The sequence below is a fragment of the Anabrus simplex genome, chromosome 4 (genome assembly GCF_040414725.1).
Source record: "Anabrus simplex isolate iqAnaSimp1 chromosome 4, ASM4041472v1, whole genome shotgun sequence".
Taxonomy (NCBI): Eukaryota; Metazoa; Arthropoda; class Insecta; order Orthoptera; family Tettigoniidae; genus Anabrus; species Anabrus simplex.
In genome coordinates, this window is record NC_090268.1 from 128726553 (window position 1) to 128748060 (window position 21508).

The window sequence follows — 21508 nt, forward strand, 5'->3', positions numbered from 1 at the left end:
ATCGGCAAAAGAAAGGGAAGAGCCACGTTGGGCGTAAAATTAAGCGACTCCCTAGGCCTCAAAAACCTAATACCGTCGGGGTCGGAAAAGAACAGGAGTTGACCAAGGGAGGTCAGTTAAGAAAGATAAAGGCCAGGAACCTGACACGTGGAAGCAATGCCAGCCTCAGCTACGGGAACCGTGGTCGTCAACCGACGCTCCAAGTTAAGGGCCCCTGGAACTCTTACAGCAGACAGGGGGTACCGTAGATGTACTGTATTTTACCGCCCTCACCCCACACAGAGTGAATCTCGTTGGCTGTCATGGTTCAAGTCAAATTGCTGAATTCTGCTCGGTTATATGCATATATACATATTCTCTTTGGTTATATGGCTCTTTCAAGTGCGACTATGTAGAGAGACGACCAATCACAATAACTCTGGTGACGCACCATTCAAACTTTAGCAATATGTGGTTTCGTTGCAATTAATTTCTTGAAACCTACAATCCTACAGGTATTCGTTCCCACTTCCCGTTCTTTTCTCTTATATCAAAGAGAATGAGTCTTACAAGAAAACATGATCCTTGCTTCCGAAGGAATCCCTCCCTGTTCAAAGAGAATAAGAATATACCTGTTTACAGCGCATTACACTGCGCATATAGAAAACTGTTCAAATGTTTGCATGAGTTCCTGACACAAACTTGATGTAGCAAATTACCATTACCTTTATCAATATACATTCATCTTCTTTCATAAAATGATTCTATAAGCTAGATAATTTTGCTGTGTTCGTTTAATTAAGTCAATTTAGGGTGTATGTAAATGATATATGGTTGTTGAATGCTGGGAAGAAAAGCTGGATACGAAAAATTTGGTTGGCCAACCTGAACTCCATTTTCTTTTCTTTTTTGCTGTTATTGGTGATGACTGATGGTGATCCACCGCCGAACTTAACCTCCCCTTAGTTTTTGATTAATCGTGTTTATGAAGAAGAAATATTAGTATATGGTATTATTAATAATTAATCTGTTTTTACCTTGTGTGCTTTGACTTCTGAGATTAATGAATTTATTACCAAGAACTCATGAAGATTTTAGTCAGAAAGATTTCTGGAATAGTTTCTTCAAGAAAAGAGGAGCTAAAGCTTTTGAATGGTTAATGTTGAATTGTATAATCATAGTCTACGATTCGCATACACTTAATCTATTTTATATGGGAAAATAAATCCTGACTGTTGTTATTTTCTTTAAGGTATGGAGAATATCCTGAGTTATGTGGCCTTCTTCACAAATACATCAAGCCAAGGGATGTTATTCTCATTATAGGTTGTGGAAATTCTTCCCTTAGTGCAGACTTGTACGATGTTGGATACAGGTAGAGTATCTTTCTCTTTTTTAAGAACATGTATGGGATTTATATCTAACAAAACTTGCTAATATTTTGACTTTTTGCAGGCAGATTACCAATATTGATATCAGTCATGTGGTTATCAAGCAAATGCAAGATCTTCATGGGAAAGAGAGACCTGACATGATATATCGGCAAATGGATGCACTTAATATGACATTTGACGATGGTCAATTCAGTGTAGTGTTTGACAAAGGAACATTAGATGCTCTAATGCCAGATAGTACCATAGAAACAAGAAGTCGGATTGACAAACTTTTCAGTGTATGTGATCTCTCAGATATAGTAATGAGGTATTATAGCTGTGCATACTCTCATATATTATTATAGAACCATGATTTTGGTTAATTCTAGGAAATAGATCGTGTACTTCGTGTAGGTGGTCGCTACGTATGTGTTTCCTTGTTGCAAGATCACATCTTATTAAAGCTGTTGGAGTACTTTCAAGAAGCAGGATGGATGTTTCGAGTTTGTCGATGCAGTGAAGCTGAAAGGAAGTCTGTAGAAAGTGGTGATGGTCCTGGTCTCTCTGTGTTTGTAGTCGTTTGTACCAAATTCAAGAAACTTCCTAATGTTACACCGGTGATTATTATTTTAATTTAATAGGTAGCAGAAATTTCAATTACAGCTGCATGATTTTATAGCCTAAATGTCACTGAAATCATTAACAATAGGCTAGACTGAAATGGTATAATATGTTAACCTTTTGTCCATTATTATTATTATTGTGGTAATTGTGCAGGTTTTGGAGCTGTGTTTGGCTGGGGACCAGATTCAGCGAGTGGGATCTCCTTCAGAAGTTATGGCAGCTGTGAAGAGTCTGCAAGATTCTGCTATGGTATGTTCACGTTTAAGTCGTGGCAGCGTTGCAGGTCAGGGTGAAATTTCTTTGGATTTGCATCGGCCAAATGAAGCTACACCACGATATACAGTTCATGTTTTAGACCAGCCTTATGCTAGAGAATCAAGTCGAAGATTTGCTGCTTTTATTGTTCCTCAAGGAAGGTAAGGGCTTCACTTGGATGTTTTAATTCTGTAGAATGTTTTACTGAATCGTATTAATTTGCCGAAAAGTTTACTTTTGACGTAATAATCAGGCTAGTTCTTATTGGGCCAAGAATGAATTTTCCATCCATGCTAGAAATTTGGTAGAAATAAGGTAGATGCACATATAAGCTACCTGACCCTGTACCTATAGCTGACAACCTAATTTAAGATGTAGGTAAGAAAATGAGAATATCTCCACTCATACTTACTTTCTTTTTGCATCAGTTTGTAGTTTAAATGTTTGTCTTTGGAAGAAAAAATGAGTTGGCAGTAGGCCTAGTTCAATTATGATCTAGATCTGCAAGTCCTTTGCATGAAGGGGAGTATCAATAAGCAAAATTTTGTGGAACCTTAGCAATTTTCATAAGGAGGTTAGTGCAAGTAAATAAGGTATTATATTTTGTTTATTGGGTTCTGAAAGTTAAATCTACAGTACCGGTATGTTTAACAAATGTGTATGAATTCTATACGGTGGCTGAAATGATAGTTATAGATTATCCCATAAATTATGGAGGGTCAGCCTTTGGTACACCTTAGTGGGGCCTTATACCTAGGCCTATACCTGACACTTGTGTCAGCTTAGGGTGAAAACATTATTTTGGTCTGTTTCAAATTAGAAACATTCAGTTTATACTAGCTAGATATAGATATGGTGGCCATGATCGTTAAGACATCGAGTCTATATGGTCTGACACCGTCATTAGCCGGTTCGAGTACCCTTGGTCGAAAAAATTTTCTCCTTAAGAAGTGGTGGTATACAATTTCTAATCACCAGATAGCATGCCAAATGCCTGGATTAAACTCCAAACGTCTCGCAGTGCTCGTATGAAGTGAGGACATGTGACGCTGTTGATAGTGATTCATTTGTCGGATGGGGACGTGAAGCTTTGAGCAGACTCCTTGGTGCTATTCGACAGGAATAGGCTATATGCAAGTACCGGGATTCACCTTCTCCCTTCCTAGTATCGTATTTCACGTCATTCATTTCATCTCAGTGGCTCCTCTGATGAGGTTGACGTCATGTAGGGCATCCAATCATAAAAATGCGTTACAAAGATTCATCTGTCTTCATACCCGACCCCGTAGAAAAACAGGACAAAGATCATACATACATACATACATACTAGCTAGATATAATATTTCTTTTTTGTGTGATTATCCAATAAGGGAACCTGAAGCTGACCCCACGTGTCAGGTGTAGGCAGCTGATATAAACCATAACCCAAAGGTGATACATGGTGTGCATATTTTAAAAATTTTGTCAACCTATTTTTCAGGTGGTGATATAAAGTGGACCTCAGTAAAGTAAATTTCAAAAGTACCAACAGTCATCTATGGCTGCTGCATTGGATGAGGAGAAACGAGGAATGCCAGTAAATATGGCAGCTTCAAAATAAGGGGTACCAAAAACTGCTCTTCTGTACAAGGCAAGGGGGAAGTATCCTGCTTATAATGTACAGGATATCTGTAATATTTATCATTAGTCCAGCCCGGGAGTCAAGACTTTCACTCACTTAGGAACTAAGATATTCTTGCCGTGCAGACAGTTACGATAGGATCCGGAAAGACCATTGGTCTGGGCAGTTAGAAGCCGCAAAGCGGCCCTAGGCCTCTAGTTTCGTGAGGAAACGTGATTGGTCTGGATGGTTAGGCTAGGATCTGGACAAGATTCTTTTTTTGCTAATGGCTTTACGTCGCACCGACACAGATAAGTCTTATGGCGATGATGGGATAGGAAAGGCCTAGGAATTGTAAGAAGCGGCCATGGCCTTAATTAAGGTACAGCCCCAGCATTTGCCTGGTGTAAAAATCGGAAACCACGGGGAACCATCTTCAGGGCTGCCGAGAGTGGGGTTCGATCCCACTATCTCCCGGATGCAAGCTCACAGCCGCGCGCCCCTAACCGCACAGCTAGCTCGCTCGGTGACAAGATTCTTGCCGTGTGGACGGTTAGGATAGGATCTGGACAAGACCATTGGTCTGGACAGTTAGAAGCCGCGAAGCTGCCCTAGGCCTCTAGTTTCATGATGAAACAAGATTGTACATTGTTTTCTTAACATGTTACATTTACTTGCGCTTTTATTGTGCTGCGGCTGGTAACGGATTATGATTAACTTTCTTCACGGGAAGGAGATCACGTACCACTTTACATTGGCCATTAGGAATACAAGGAGCTACTTCAGAAATGAAAATGGTGTATAATAATCTTAATTAGGTTATAAAAGTAAATGTACTTCTTTGGGCGGGATGGTGGTTTCCTGGACATCGCAGTGAACACGTCTCTCGTCTGAGATGCTCTCCAAGTAAGATTGCATTAATTTCCACTTACTTATAACATTGGAAATATATTGGCCCCCGGGCTGAAATAATACCTAATATTTAGGCTGTAAGTTATAAACAGTGATTTGTTGATTAAAGGGTAATGTATTTTGTTATATCATACAGCATAATCTGTGTCAGCTATAGGTGCAAAAACACAGATTTTAAAAATTAATTTTAATGGATAGTTATAGATTGCTTGAATATTTTCTTTTTATGCATCTTGTTGTGTACAGAGAGATCTATCCGATGGTACGTAAAGATAATGTGTGATTTGTTTAGCCCTGGATTGTGTAAAAGATAAATTTTTAAGTGTCAGCTACTGGTGCATCTTTTTTTTTTTTTTTTTTTTTTTTTTTTTTTTTTTTTTTTTTTTTTTTTTTTTTTTTTTGAAAGTCCGATCATTACCATAACTATCCAATACCTTGGTTTAGTACTTCAGTAATAATAATAATGTTATTGGCTTTACGTCCCATGAACTACTTTTACGGTTTTTGGAGACGCCGAGGTGCTGGAATTTAGTCCCGCAAGAGTTCTTTTAGGTGCCAGTAAATCTACTGACACAAGTACTTCAGTTCGGGTGGACATGGTATGATAGCTACATGCTCTATTGTGGTCAATGATTATGCTAATGGAATAAAAGCAGAAGGTTCTTTGTACCCATAATTAATAAGCCAATCACTGGAATCCTGTTTTTAATTATAGGATGATAGTGATATTATTTTAAATGGGAATACTACAACCTCCAAAAATTATAGGGTTTACACTCTACTAGCTCATCTTCATTTTGAGGAACATGAAAATCATGCAGAAAATTACGTGAAACTATACCTAAAATAGGTTGGAAGAAAGATCCTTTCTTTATGGTTGCCAGGGACCCACCGCCCTGTCCCTAGAAGTTTATCAGTCAACATTGATCTTCAGTTAGTGCTAGCACTAAGGTGGCAGACTTCCTATCAGTTGTTTACCTAGCCTTTTCATAAATGATTTCAAAGGAAATTTATCAAACATTTCCCTTGACAAATTATTGCAACCCATAATTCATCTTCTATAGACAAGTATTTGTCCCAGTCCTCTTGAATTCCAGCTTTATCTTCATTTTATGTTTCCTACTTTTAAAAACTCCACTCAAGCTTATTCATCTACTAATGTCATTCCAAACCATCTCTCCATTGACATCTTGAAACATTCTCCTTAGTCAAGCTGTTTGTCTCCTTACTTCCAAGTCTTCCCAGCCCAAAGATTGCGACATGCTCATAACACTACTCTTTTGTCGGAAATCACTTATGAAGAAAAATTAAAACCGACACTGTCAATCTCTGATTTGGAGCCATTTTCTGTGTTCCTATTGCCTGCAGGGCAGTTCTTATTGTCTCCTATAAAGCTCCCATCACGTGCTCCACTGCTATCATATTCCATGAAAATAATAAAACCACGGAATTTGAAAGTGACGTGTCATGGCCTGTGCTGGATTTAGAGCAAACTATCCACTGGTCTTGTCACTAGCCATTGATGTCACAGGGAATACTAGAGGCCTGTGGGCCGCTTCAAGTTTCTCACCTGGGGACTAATGCTCCCAACCCCCATGGCTTGCCCCCATTCCAGTGGTGCACTCACTAGCTGAACCTAACCATTCCAGACCAATGTCATCTTGAGGAGGACAGCTGCTAGATCTTTCTTGTGATGAGGTATTTTCTACCATTTGATATAGTATAGCACCGTTATTGGCGGTTGTTGTTTCCGATCAAGGTCAAGTTGAAGATCCAAAACTAAGAGTCGGTGCTGAGGTATAGTGTTGTTTGATAGAATGGCTTTGGCATGGACCACTCTTAGTATCCAGTAATCGACTTAGATTGCTTGTCCATTGCTCTATGTGACGATTGCTTCTTAAATTGGGTGTTTATGGTGGCAAGATCGTGAGCCTTAGCACAGTCAAGAATTTGTTGCCCTTGGCTATTGCGCAGTCCATATCCTTGTTTGTCATGATACTGCAGGTACTCGTCCTTAGTCGATCCAACATGTCCATCTAGATCACTACCAATAAGCAGCTTTTGTCCATGGTGACTGACCGGGCGAGTTATTCCTGTGGTTACGGGCGCGCAGGTGTGAGCTTGCATCCGGGACATAATGGGTTCGAATCCCACTGTCAGCAGCCCTGAAGATGGTTTTCCGTGGTTTCCCATTTTCACACCAGGCAAATGCTGGGGCTGTACGCTAATTAAGGCCATGGCCGCTTCCTATCAACTCCTAGCACTTTACTATCCCATCGTCGCCGTAAGACCTATCTGTGTCGGTGCGGCGTAAAACCACTAGCATGGTGACTGATCACAGGTATGTGTTGAGGCTCTCCTAGAATTTATCCTTTTCATCTTCAAGGCAGCCAGATTGGGGCACATAGCACAAGATGATTTACCTTGGTAGTTTCATGGTCAGTCTGAACGAGATGAGGCAGTCACTGATTTGGTTGATATTGACCACTTTGTTGTATAACTTTTCATTGACGACTATCCATTCCATTTTGGTTACGCTTGCAGCCAATATATACATTTTGGTGGCTTTCTTCAATATTGCGGATCTTACGACCTGTCTACTTTGCCTCTTGTAGGCATGCGATGTTAACATTCTGGTTCTTCAGGGCAGCAGCTTGTTCTGAATTTTGCCATGTTAGGGCACCAGTGTGAAGTGTGGTGAATCAAAGTTGCTGATGGACTCACTTCTTTGGTCCGCCTTGTCCATAAGCAGGTAGTCCTTATCCATTTCTCATGCCAGTCAGGTGAAGCCGCATGTGTTGTTTCCAAGGGATGCCCTGGCCTTAATAGGAAACTCTGGGGACGACATTTCATGTGGATGTGACATTTCATTTCTATGATCAACAGTATTTTTGGTGCTATTTAATGTATCTGTCCAGAATATGTCTCTTTTAATTTACTATATCATGATTCACAAATCTACGTTTTTACCCTTTTATTTCATTTACATGTCTCCGTCCAAGAACCTGTTTGCCTTCCACGAACCTGCTACGCTGTCGTAACAGGGGGAGAGGTGATACTCCCACGTGGCGCGTCCTAGGTGGCAGATAGTGGGGTCCTAACCGGCTTGCCAGCGGACTTAAGGGAAATAAAATACCTCTCATGGACCAAACACACAATCCCTGTGGGTGGGGGACGCAGACAAAGAATTCACCCATGGTATCCCCTGTCTGTCGTAAGAGGCTACTAAAAGGGGCGACCAAGGGATGATCAAATTAGACCCATGAACCTACTTGTGATTTAGTATCACCCCGCAGGGAACACTATGGGTCGCTTTTACTTGCCCGTAGTACCACTTTGTTGGATACCAAATAGGTTTGTGATTTGTAGCAACCGAGAGCGCAACGGCTTTTACAGAACCTGTGATTAGTAGCACTATATGAGCGACACCATGGGATGAGGGAGCCCATGGTTCTGGCTTGCCTATGATTAATACCCACTATATGAGGAACACCACGGGATAGTACGAGTCCCTGTGGTTATTACCCTTATGTGATGAACACCATAGGTTTGCGTTGCCTGTAAATGGTGCCGCAATGTGCGAAACAGCATAGGTCTGTAATACATGTGCGAATTTCATTACCTGTGTGTATTACCATAATGTGTGGAATACCGCGAGTCTGCGCTACTCTTGAGTAGTACCGCAACATGACAAATCCCATGGTTCTACTTTCCTAGCGATAAGTACCATTGTGAGGGGCTGCTGACTTGGATTTTGGACCCCTTTTGACTACAAGTATCATTGATTCACTATTGTGCTATAGCAGTCCTTTGGTCAGTAATACTATTGTTCTATGCCAGCCTCTGTGTATGTGAGGCACTGTGGGTCGGTTCCACTTATCGTTTTAAATTCATATCCATTCATTCTTCGTCCTCACATTTTGAATTGTGGTCAGTGGATGTTTTGGGCTTTTAATTTGTCATTTCATTTCGTACCATTAGGGGCTGATGACCTAGATGTTAGGCCCCTTTAAACAACATGCATCATCATCATGTCGTCTTTGCCATATTAGGACATAGTTACCATGTTACATGGTAAGGACAGTAAGATCTTAGTATATACCGATCCCCAAGAAGACTTCTGGTAATTTCCAAACATTGAAATATGAAGTGTTCCCTAAGAGCACTGTCACCACGTGATAGTGGCATGAAGAGAAAGTTCTTTACTTTTGAAACAATGCAAGATGCTTATCTAAATCCGCCTCTGTGAATCACAGGTAAAATGTCAGCCTCTTGATCCCAAGTTCACATGTACAAACCTGTCAGAGATGGTTACATTTGTCAAGGGTGGATAAAAGTCCATTCAACTCATAATAACTTATTAGGATGTAAAAGATCTCTGGTGACACATTTGCTGTTTGCTTGACAAAATGAATTAAAACCCAGCCATTTTAAGCCCAATGGTGTCTTGGTTCTCTGTCTGCCATCCTGTATGCCAAAACTAAATGAATAAATTGACATGCAGGGAACCTAAAATGCCTGCACACGGTAGCTGAGGCCTTTTTATTATTATTATTATTATTATTATTATTATTATTATTATTATTATTATCATCATCATCATCATCATCATCATCATCGTCCGACTCATTGGCTGAATGGTCAGGGTACTGGCCTGCGGTTGGTTCAGAAGGTACAAGATTTGATTCCCGGCCAGGTCGGGGATTTTAACCTTCATTGGTTAATTCCATTGGCCTGGAGGCTGGGTGTTTGTGTTGTCCCCAACATCCCTGCAACTCACACACCACACACAACACTATCCTCCACCACAATAACACGCAGGTACCTACACATGGCAGATGCCGCCCACCCTCATCGGAGGGTCTGCCTTGCAAGGGCTGCACTCGGCTAGAAATAGCCACACAAAATGAACTAATTAATTAATTTTTTATTATTATTATTATTATTATTATTAATAATAATACTGATCTAAAGACTTGCTATAGTTGGATATGCTGAGGAAAAAGTTTTCCACAACATAATATCGTTATAGAAATTTTATACCATGTGAGTTAGCCGTGTGTTGCAGGACACTTTGCTGTAAGCTTGGATTTTGAAGATGGTGAACTCAAACTCCACTGATGACAGCCCTGAGAATGGTTTTCTGTGGTTTTCCATTTTCACACTGAGCAAACGTTAGGACTGTACCTCAACTAAGGCCACAACCACTTCCTTCCCGGTCCTAGCCCCTTTCCTATCCCATTGTCACAGAAAACCTATCTGTGTTGATGCATTGTAAAACTGATTGCAAAAAAACAAACATGTTAAGAGGAATCAGTGCCTGATTTCATGTGCATTTTCTTTTTTATACTTACCTACCTTTAACCCTTAGTCCTTCTTTTTTTTTCCGAACACACTTGCCTCTCCAGCTCCATTTAAGAATCTGAGTGCAGAGAGATAAGAGACAACACAAACATATGGGCAGCATATTTATAAAAATCAAATAAAGCAAACACAAAATAAATATAATACAATATTCAGGTGCATTGTTCAGCATTTTTAAGCCTGAAATTAACTCAAGTCACCTTTTATCTGTAATTGTGCATTGTATGGATCTTTTCAAAGCACTCGCCAGGATGAAATCCAGGCTTTTCTCTACAAGTATTGCAGAAAAACACTGTCTCACGCCGTAATTCAGGCTTACTGTTCATTGCCTTATTTAGGATTATGCCTAAGAATGCTTTGAATTCAGGAAGAGTAACATCTATCCACGACCTCCACATAGTCTCACGTCTGAGAGGCGTAACCTTTTGGATGTTTACACTGGCATACCAGTTAGCAGAATTTCTGACAATAACTCGTCGGTCATGAATAATTGGAAAAAGTCAAGTTCACTCTTAGGTTTAGTCCCTTGCGGTGGCTTACAACCTGACGTAAATGTGAATGGTGTCCCAGTCCATGTCGCGGTATTCCCTCAAGCCATTAGCAGAGGTACCAGCATTGCCATTTACCATACTTTTCTCATTATCAAGATCTTTATCACTCGACTCACAAACACAAACTAGTTCTGCAATATCTTCCTTACCACTTAATTGAAAATCACTCTCACTATTGTTAAAATCGGCATCACTTTCATCTAAAAGTCTGGATATTTTCTTCTCATTCTGCTTGAAGGACGCCATGTTGCTAAACAACATCTAAATACAGACTAGCATGATCCTCAAAGAATGCCCACAAAACCTGATTTCAAAGAGATTATAGCTATACGTGGCTTCAAATTGTCGTCGAAAGATGGCAGTAGATTACTGTACTTGTAATTCATGCGTGCGTAACCTGACAAAGGAGTTATATAGGGAAGAAAATCATGTCTGGCATTGCCTGACATTAGGACCTTTGCGGAATGTTCTCGTAGGTATGGCCCGCCACATGAGTACTAATGGTTAAAGAGCACTATACTTTGACTTCCAATATACCTCCTTAAAATCTTGAAAATATTCCTGAGTGTGTTTTCAGGGTGTGATTTCAAAATTAATTTGTTAACTTTTAGGAGACACTTAAGCCATTGAGAACTAAAGGGTATCTATCGCTTTGGAAAAAGTTTCCTAATGAAGTGAAATTTGCATATTTTTGCTACTGTTTTGCTTATGAACATGAATGGTAAACCCCATTACAATTCGTCCCCCTTAGGGAGATTGGTGATTTTCTATTTTCCTAGGGATCTTAGTGGTATCAAGTTCTCTGGTGCTAAGTTTTAAATTTCTAAAGTGCCTTGAAATGTCTCTTAATTCATGACTGTTTTCATTTTCATGCCTATCTTTATAGATTGCTATACTTACGACTTAAATTTATTAGCATAGATTGTGTCATAACAGCTTGTTTTCTAGCTTTAATAAATGTAACACGTACCAGCTAATATGGTAAGTTTCTGTTTTTGGAGATAGTAATCTAGGCTGGAAATCCCTTCAATAATTAAGTCGTACTTAAGAGGAAGAAATCCTTTTATATACAAAACCTGGAGATATTGAAAGAATGTAGGCTATGTTAACAGTTTATTTTTTCTTTAATGTTATAACTAGAGCCCGAATTTCCATACAAATGCATGTTTTTAAGTAAGCTGGTTATACTTCTCAAAAATCGCAGATATTCGTTTTATGGCTTAACGATTCCAAATAACAGTTCTTTTTCCCTGCATGTTTGCATGTTTGGCCTTTTTAGGAGAAAATTCATGCATAATGCATATTTTGAAGATTTAATAGCGAATATTTGGACGTTTAATATTGCATGATAGTGCCTTTTACGAATGTTAGTTTGCAGAATTTGGGATCGTTTTTCCATGAGGTATACAGTATGTCTATTACTGAGAGATGTAGAGAATGTGTTCCTAGCATCCTACATGACAACCAAAGTTAGTACATACAGTAGAGGTCCTATAATCCAATTAACCAAGCACTTTCTTATCTGCTGATTGAATAAACATTGACGTAAGCCGTAAGGTCACGCATTGATCTCTGTAATTCTTAGAAATGAGGTATCCCAGTTATGCATTGTTATAAATTGAACTGTAAAGTGTGCATTACTTATTGACAGCTCATTTTTTCATCTGCGTTAGACAAACAAAACAAAACTTGTATCGCACTTCTGTGGTACCGCATTACTGAGATAGCGGCTCACAAACCTTGGTTTTACACTGAACTCTCTTCCGTTGTTATCTGGAATTTCCTACCCAGAACTCTCACTTGACACATGACTTTGTTATCGCAGCAGGCAATCGTTACCAGTTATTGAGGACATTCAAATGTGTTTGCAATCATTGCATGGAGAAGTAACTGCAGCAGCTAGAGATAGGCTGAACAAAGTAATCCCTTCAAATCGTGATTTTGAATTCGTGAAGCTTATAAAAAACTTATTGTGTGGTGAAAATGCAAAAGACGTACAATTTGACCTCACCTTGTCCCATGTGTCTTCATTTAAGTATGCACTTGTCAATTCATGTAACGTAGCAAGATAATTTTCTGTGCTTGAGAATGTGCTGATAGTTGAACGGATGAACTTGACAGTGTTTCAAAAGGAACTGAATTTTGATAGTGCATATTTTCCAGTTTATTGAGCATGTTTTGCAATATTATAGTTCATGAACGCATGCACGGAAATCTGGGCTGTAGTTATAACCCTTTAACACACAAATGCCCACAGATGGTGGTAGTATTTTTTTCTTTAATTGAAGATAATCGCCTGTTTCTTCCTGGGTTCAATATTGATGCCTTCTCATTCTGAACTTTTATCATTTAGAGCTGTTGTTGGACACTCCTATAATACTATGAACATTAGATACATATTTTTCAATAAGATCTGCTCCGTCATTTAAGATCCTGTATCGTTTTAGGGAAACGGAATGGTTATTTGCAACTCCAGAAGGCCGAACTGCATTAATGAAATCTGCTGGCTATGACAGACTGGCTGTTGTGGCTCTTCACAGAGATCAAGAATATAAAGGCCTAGATTCTGTACGGGAGGAGCTTGAAGGGAGTATCCTTCATCTAGCTCCAACTGGATGTCAGACTCAGGTTGTCCATTCATAGAGAAGAGTTAAATCGTTCTAAGAATGCTAATATATACATATATATATAAATGTACTTTTTTACTGAGGATATTTTGTTCTAGGTTCCTTTCCTATCTGTAGGATCTGATGTTGGCCGAAGAGAAGTTTGTTATCGTGGATTTAGCGAGATGTCAGGAGAATTTGTTGTGGAAGAAGTTGAAGGGGATGGAGGCCAATTGTTTCGAAGACTGATTTTCTTAAATAACCAAGGTGTTGTTCAGTCCGAGGCTCGACTAAAAATATGTAAGTTAAGTTTTTTCTTATTTAATATTATCTGTAGAATAGTTTGAGTTTTAAGTAGCTAACCTTAAGAGGATCCAAAAGTAGTTGCATGTCACTTTAATAATCAATAAGTCACCATTGATCTGCATTTAGTGTTGTCGCCCAGGTGGCAGATTTTCTATCAGTTATTAACCTAGGCATTTCTTAAATGATTTCAAAGTAGTTGGAAATTTATTACAGAAAGGTTTAGTTCAAGCTAATAGTGTTCTTAGGGTAAACAGAATAAAAAGCCTTAAATTTCAGAAGTATTTTATAATTCATGTGAACAGTACACTGAATTTTAAGGAAGTTTCATTATAAAGCATCAAAATCAAATTGAGATATAGCAAAGCTAGTATAGTGAGATCATGGTTGCAATCAACAGTATTCTGTAATAAAGATCTGAATTCCTAGACAAAATTATCCTAACATCACTCTGTTTTCAGTCCGACTTTGCTGTATGGGAGTGAAAATTGAGTGGACTGAAGATATCTATTCATAAACTGGAGGTAACATACATGAAGGTTGCAAGAATGATTGCTGATACAAATAAATGGGAAGAATTGTAGGAGAGCATTCACAGTAAGCAGATGAAGGCTAAGGATGAGTTGAATGGATAAGCTGTACATACAATATGAACCAGCTTTGCGTGTGGTGTCAGGAGAGACAAATGTAGGAAGTTGGGTTACCTAGAAGAATAGACTTAACTATAGAGGGTAAGAGAAGGAGAGAGAGACCTAAACGACCATGGATAGACTCACTTTTTAATTATTTCCGGAAAGAAAAAAAAGAGCAGTATAGAACTAAATGGAATCACAGTACTGGTTGCAAATTGAAGCAAATGGAGGTGCTTTATTCATTCGTAGATGCTTGCAGACCAAATGTTGAAAGGTACACTGTAAGTGTACCGAAAGCATGACGAATACAATACCTAGTGTGATCACTCCGCTCTGTCAACATTGTCTTGGTGGTCCCGCCAGAGTGTGGCGCTGCAGTCACAACGAACCAGCTACAACACCACATGAACCACCATTCATATGCTCATATTTTTCCAAATCTACCGAAACACCTAGCCACTGAGGTAAAATCGTGAAAGGCACCTGGTAGAAAAAGGAGTGAAGACAGTATCAAGACAATAAGGAACCAGAATCATGATGGGAGTAAAGCAGTGATGGCAACACTAGGCATAAAGTTCAAGGTCAGCCTGGTTGTAGTCAAATTCACGGCCAGTCTAGTGCTGTTATCGATGCCCAAAAGCCAATAGTGTCTCTCAAAACACAAACAAAGAACGCAACTCAAAATTTAATACGAGCTAAGTGTCTCTTTCCTCAGTCAGAGCTAGGATTAATTTTCTATAAGAACACATTAAAAATACAGAGTGTTTAATGTTTTATGTGCTCTGTTTAAAAGGTCTTTTAAGTATGTAAAGCATAATATTGCTTTCTCTTTTCGTAATGTTCCATTTCATTTTGTTTGTTTTCGTATTTAAGTCCAGAGATATTTTTTTCATGGGGACTGAGAATATTAAAATCGAACCTCCATAACTCGAATTTCCAGTATCAAAGTAACTTCAATTTCAATTTCCCGGCCGTTTGTCCTATTCTTCACATGTATTTATTTCTCTATTACTCAAAATTCAGTTTCATGAATTTCTCGATTTCTCAAAGCAAAAATACTCTAACTCAAATTTTGTACAACATTAACTGTGCAATACAGCATTTGTGGTTTGTGAGGAACAGTTAACAAGTAAAGAAAGGGTTACAGTGATGCTGGGAGCTAATATGACGGGAACTGGAAAACAAACTTCTAGTGATCGAAAAATCGGCGAAGCCTCACTATTTCTCGGTTGTGAATTCATTTTCGGTCACGTACGAAAGCAACTCCAGATGTTGCGCGTGGTCTTCTTGCCACCAAACTTGCCCATAGACCATGGTGTGATTAAAAACATGAAGGATTTCCATAGGAAGAGGGCTGTTCAGAGAATTCTGAGAGGAATTGAATCCAAGGAGTAATTAACTGCTTCCGCAAAGCAGGATTTTTGAAAGGTGACTCAGGAGCTTCAGAACACGAGGAGGAAGTCACTCCTATTCTTGAAGAATGGGTGGTGTATCAGCGGCATGTTAACTGTAAAGCTGATTTTGAGGCTTACGTAAATGTGGACTCTGATGTTATAGTGGCCGAGCCTCCTACAGATACCGTCAACGCTGCTGGCAAACAAGAAGAAGAGGAGTTGGAGCTGCCTTCTCCTGTACCGTCAGCAGTAGCGGCGATTAGGGATTAGAAGTGTGGGGGGGGGGAATATACAGACAACAGGAAATAGCTGGGTTGTGTGACGTAGCGGGCGGGGGGATACACATCAGGACTGAACAGAAAAAGCTACAAAATTGTAAGTTTTTGAGCAAATTTGGACAGAAAGGTAAAGGTTGACAATTTACTAACTTAAGTGCGGCAGTAATAGAGTTTTGAGATTTTGATTCAATACTATAATGTCACCAGAGAAACAATATTACATGCGTATTACAATTAAGTAGAAATACGGCGTGATTATGAAATTAAAAAATCATTTAATATTTGACTACACTCTGAGAAACTATCAGACAATATTGAAGAGACTGCCAGAATGCATGCGGCAAACAGGTGCATCATATCTCATTGTCTACAACCTTGACAAAATATACCCCTGTTATTCTTCCTCATAGCATTTGCGAAGTCTTCACTACTTGCTGTGGCGCTATACAAATCGGTTAGCCACGACTAACGACATTTTGTGCGTATTTTCGATAGTAATTTTGTTAATAATTAAAAATGTGCACAAAGGTTTTTTTTTAAATAGTTCCTAGTTTCAGCTGGCTAAAATGGAATAAAAATGTAATGTTTTCTCTACAAAGTGGGGGGGGGGAGGGGGCGACTGCCCCCCTTAGTCGCCGCTACTGACCGTCAGCACACCAGGTGTTAAGTGCAGTGACTAGTCTTCAAACCTACATGCAGATTCAGTCCAATATAATTGACCATGTGTTCACAGCAATAAATGTTGTTGAAAAGCATGTGGAAAGAAAGAAGGTTAATAGTAAAAATCAGAAAAACCGGGCAAGTTGGCCGTGCGGTTAGGGCACGCGGCTGTCAACTTGCATCTGGGAGATAGTGGGTTTGAATCCCACTGTCGGCAGCCCTGAAGATGGTTTTCCATTTTCACACCACGCAGATGCTGGGGTTGTACCTTAATTAAGGCCACGGCCACTGCCTTCCAACTCCTAGCCCTGTCTATGCCATCGTCGCCATGAGACCTATCTGTGTTGGTGCGACGTAAAGCCAGTAGCAAAAAAGATCAGAAAATACTAATGGGTTTTTTCCAAAGGTTTTAACGGAGGTATGTTTCTTGGTTCAGTACTGTATTCTGCCTTCTAAAAAGTTACTTAATAAGGGTTATAATTAAAGTGATGCTGTAAAATATGAGTTTCTTAGTATATTTTTAAATACTGTTAAAAATACTGTATTCAGTATAAGCCCGTAGATACATATGATTCAATTATGCACTAAACATGCTCAAAAACAGTATTCTCTATATCTCGAAATTTTGATAACTCAAAATAAAACTTAGCTCCCGAGTTGACTCGAGATATCGAGATTCCACTGCATTTACAACTCTCTGACAGTATTACGGTGATATCTCGTTACTGTGTTCCGCTTAGCAAGTTGTAACTTCAAAGTCCCGATTCTCACTGTATTAAATCTATATAAAAATACCTCACTTATTGCGTCACTAATTTTCGCTATTACCGCTTAGTACGATCACAGAGATGAGTTATTTATAAGGTTCAACCTATTCAGTACTAATTACGTGTTCTATAGATGTTATTCACAACATTTATTTAACATGGGACCGGTTTTGACATTTAAATATCATCATCAGCCATAAAACGAATTGCAAACAAATGAGCAAGTACATATTAATTAAAACTGGTGTAGTTACACATTGAAATATGTACATTAAATGTCTTTATACGTCCATTTTTTCTAGCCCTAAAATTGTTTTTTGTCATCCATTGTGAAACAAACTTGATTTCCAACTCGGGTAAGATCTGTCGCCACAGTTGCATGATTACCGCAAAAGGCCTTAAATTCCTAAACTTCACAGCATAATTTGCACATTCGGGGAGCAAGCCATTAGCCTAAGGAATGTTCATTTTTGCTTGCCGGTTAGCAGCAAGATTGCTGAATAACACAGCAAGTCTGTTTGTCTTGCATTTCGCATTCCATTCAGAAGTTAGAAATCTATTTTGTCTTGAGTTTTACAGTAAAGTGTAGCAAATATTTGTTGCGTGATATGGTAGTCTGTATCTGGATTAGGTACATATAAACATATAATCACATCATGAATTACCGCTTACTATGAGTACGACCACATTTTTCCTAGCCCTGAAAATGTTATTTGTCATCCCTTGTGAAAGAAATGTGATTTACAACTCGAGTAAAAGCCGTCACCGCACTCGTGTGATTATGGAAAAAATGAGCCTATTTATGCTTATATATCGCATTCCATTGAGAAGTTAGAAATGTATTTTGTATTGAGTGGTACAGTGAAGTTTTGTCACGTGATATGGTAGCCTGTATCTGGATTAGGAACATAATCGTGTAAAATTGACTAATGTGATGCATATTTGTCTCGAGATAGCCTAGTTATGGATACAGAAAAAGTCGTGGAATTCCTTGCTAATGAAGACAAAATTAAAATCTTTCAGAAAGTGGCCTGGCATCCGCATCTTTAAGCAGAGGTCGCGAATGTCGAACTCGCACCTGCGAGTTTCGACTCTATCATTCGACTATAGGTCGAAGTTTCTCAAAATGGTGGTCAAAGTCATTCCTCCTGGTTGCACATAGATGAGTGTAACCTCCAATTCATTGTCTAACAGTGTGACCAGAAAATAATGTTTAATAACCCACCGCTCTGAAATAAAAGGCTTCTACTAACATTTGTTTTAGAAAGAGTGTGATCTGCAATAATACTTGGATCTTTTTATTGGCCCCCGTGCGTATGTTTTCCATATGTGTTGTTCACACCTTTAAGTGCACTCGGTATTTTATAAGCCCCAGCAGAAAAACTTTTCATATTTATTCTCTTGTGTTTTTCACACCTGTTAACCCTTTGCCATTCCCCATTTAAAGGCAGATGCCCGGCCGCAATTACGATGTTTTCTGACAGAGTCCTTTAAATCCCAATAGGCACAGCAGCATAAATACCACCCTTTTAAAGAAAATAACTAGAAGTCAAACAAACAAAGATATAAATGTAATTCCTTTTGCATTTCGTTCCTAAATGATTAGTGCATATGAATGTGTACTCACCCTAATTTTGAATATCCACATTTCGCTCCTGATAGTATTCCAAAAACCACCCGTCCTGCACAGTGGTAGATTGCACTGCTTACATTTTAATGTTATTCGTTTGCCTGTCACAGAAGGTGCCCAATTTTTCATTTGTAAACACAAAGCACACACTTCGGCGCGACCAGACGTATTGCAAAACTTTCCCAGGAGCAGAAATTGTTGGTCATGAAATGCTATCTGAAGTTGAAGAAATTGAAGAAAGGAAGGAATGCACGGAGGTGGGATCTAGACAAGTTGAAAGAAAAGAGTGTGAGGGATTGTTTCGAGGAACATGTTGCACAAGAACTAAATGAAAAGGCTGAAGGAAACACTATAGAGGAAAAGTGGATAGTCATGAAAAATGAAGTCAGTAGGGCTGTTCAAGAAATGTTAGGAAGGAAGAAAACATCAACTAAGAATCAGTGGATAACTCAGGAGATACTAGACCTGATAGATGAAAGACGAAAATACAAGAATGCTAGAAATGAAGAGGGCAGAGAAGAATACAGGCAATTAAAGAATGAAGTGGATAGAAAATGCAAAGTAGCTAAGCAAGATTGGCTGAAGGAGAAGTGCAAGGATATTGAAGGTTATATGGTCTTAGGAAAGGTAGATGCTGCATACAGGAAAATCAAGGAAACCTTCGGAGAAAGGAAATCCAGGTTTATGAATATTAAGAGCTCAGATGGAAAGCCACTTCTAGGGAAAGAAGACAAAGCAGAAAGACGGCATGAACATATTCAACAGTTGTATCAAGGTAAAGACGTAGATGATTTGATTCTGGAAGAAGAAGAAGATGTTGGTGCTAATGAAATGGAAGACTCAATTTTGAGGTCAGAGTTTGACAGGGCTGTGAGAGACCTAAATAGGAACAAGACACCTGGAATCGATGACATTCCCTCTGAATTACTGACTACCTTAGGAGAAACCAGAATGGCAAGGTTATTCCATTTAGTGTGTAAGATGTATGAGACAGGAGAAGTGCCATCCGATTTTCAGCAGAATGTTATACCTATTCCCAAGAAAGTCGGTGCTGACAAGTGTGAAAACTACCACACCATTAGTTTAGTATCTCATGCCTGCAAAATTTTAACACGTATTATTTACAGAAGAATGGAAAGACAAGTTGAAGCTGAGTTGGGAGAAGATCAGTTTGGCTTTAGAAGAAATGTAGGAACACATGAAGCAATTCTGACTTTACGTCTGATCTTAGAGGATCGAATTAAGAAGGACAAGCCCACATACATGGTGTTGGTAGATCTACAAAAGGCATTCGATAATGTGGATTGGACCAAACTATTTAAGATTCTGAAGGTGATTGGGATCATATACCGAGAACGAACAATTATCTACAATCTATATAAAAATCAGTCTGCAATGATAAGAATTGAGGGCTTTGAAAAAGAAGCAGCAATTCAGAAAGGAGTGAGGCAAGACTGCAGTCTGTCTCCCCTCCTTTTCAGTGTTAAAACAGAACAGGCAGTAAAGGAAATCAAAGAATTTGGAAAGGGAATCACAAACCAAGGAAAGGAAATCAAAACCATGAGATTTGCCGTTGATATTGTTATTTTACCTGAGAATGCAGAAGATCTCGAAGTTGCTGAATGGTATGGACGAAGTCTTGGATAAGGAGTTTGTTTGTCCAACCCTTGTCCCGTTTCTCTACAGGGTCGGGTTTGAGATGAGATGAATCTGTCATGGCAGGTTTTTGTGACCGGATGCCCATCCTGACGTCAACCTCATCAGAGGAGTTGATGAGATGAAATGAATGACGTGGTACATGATAGTAGGAAGGGAGAGGGTGAAACCATTACCGGCAGATAGCCGACTTCTGTCGAATAGCTAGTCTTGAGTAAGGAGTACAAGATGAAAATAAATAAGTCCAAAACAAAAGTAATGGAGTGCAGTCGAACGAAGGCAGGTGATGCAGGTAATATTAGATTAGGAAGTGAAGTCTTAAAGGAAGTAGATGGGTAGTAAAATAACTAACGATGGCAGGAGTAAGGAGGACATAAAATGCAGACTAGCACAAGCAAGGAAGAGCTTTCTTAAGAAAATAAATTTGCTCAATTCAAACATTGATATAGGAATTAGAAAGATGTTTCTGAAGACTTTCATCTGGCACGTGGCATTTTATGGAAGTGAAACATGGACCATTACTAGCTCAGAAAGAAAGAGAATAGAAGCTTTTGAAATGTGGTGTTACAGAAGAATGCTGTAGGTGAGATGGATAGATCGAATCACGAATGAAGAGATACTGAATCGAATTGGTGAGAAATCGATTTGGCTAAATTTGATGAGAAGAAGAGATAGAATTGTAGGACACATCTTAAGACACCCAGAACTTGTTCAGTTGGTTTTTGAAGAAAGTGTAGGCAGTAAGAACGGTAGGGGTAGACCAAGGTATGAATATGACAAGCAGATGTAGGATGCAATAGTTACGTAGAAATGAAACGGTTTGCACGGGATAGAGTTATATGGAGGGCTGCATCAAACCAGTCTATGGACTGATGACTCAACAACAATGTAGATCAGACATATACAGGGTGAAGCGAAATTCGC

At 39.1% G+C, this 21508-nt stretch overlaps 1 protein-coding gene across 1 annotated transcript in view; it reads left to right on the plus strand.

Annotated features, from left to right (window-relative positions):
• The first annotated feature begins 911 nt into the window (after nt 1-911).
• Nucleotides 912-21508, plus strand: part of LOC136871692 (eEF1A lysine and N-terminal methyltransferase homolog) — a 68863-nt gene continuing 48266 nt past the window's right edge. Inside the window, exons 1-7 of the mRNA XM_067145203.2 lie at nt 912-1134; nt 1232-1354; nt 1435-1651; nt 1742-1969; nt 2130-2392; nt 13106-13286; nt 13384-13564. Coding sequence (XP_067001304.2) covers nt 1043-1134; nt 1232-1354; nt 1435-1651; nt 1742-1969; nt 2130-2392; nt 13106-13286; nt 13384-13564 — 1285 coding nt within the window. The 5' untranslated portion in view covers nt 912-1042. The remainder of the gene's footprint in view (nt 1135-1231; nt 1355-1434; nt 1652-1741; nt 1970-2129; nt 2393-13105; nt 13287-13383; nt 13565-21508) is intronic.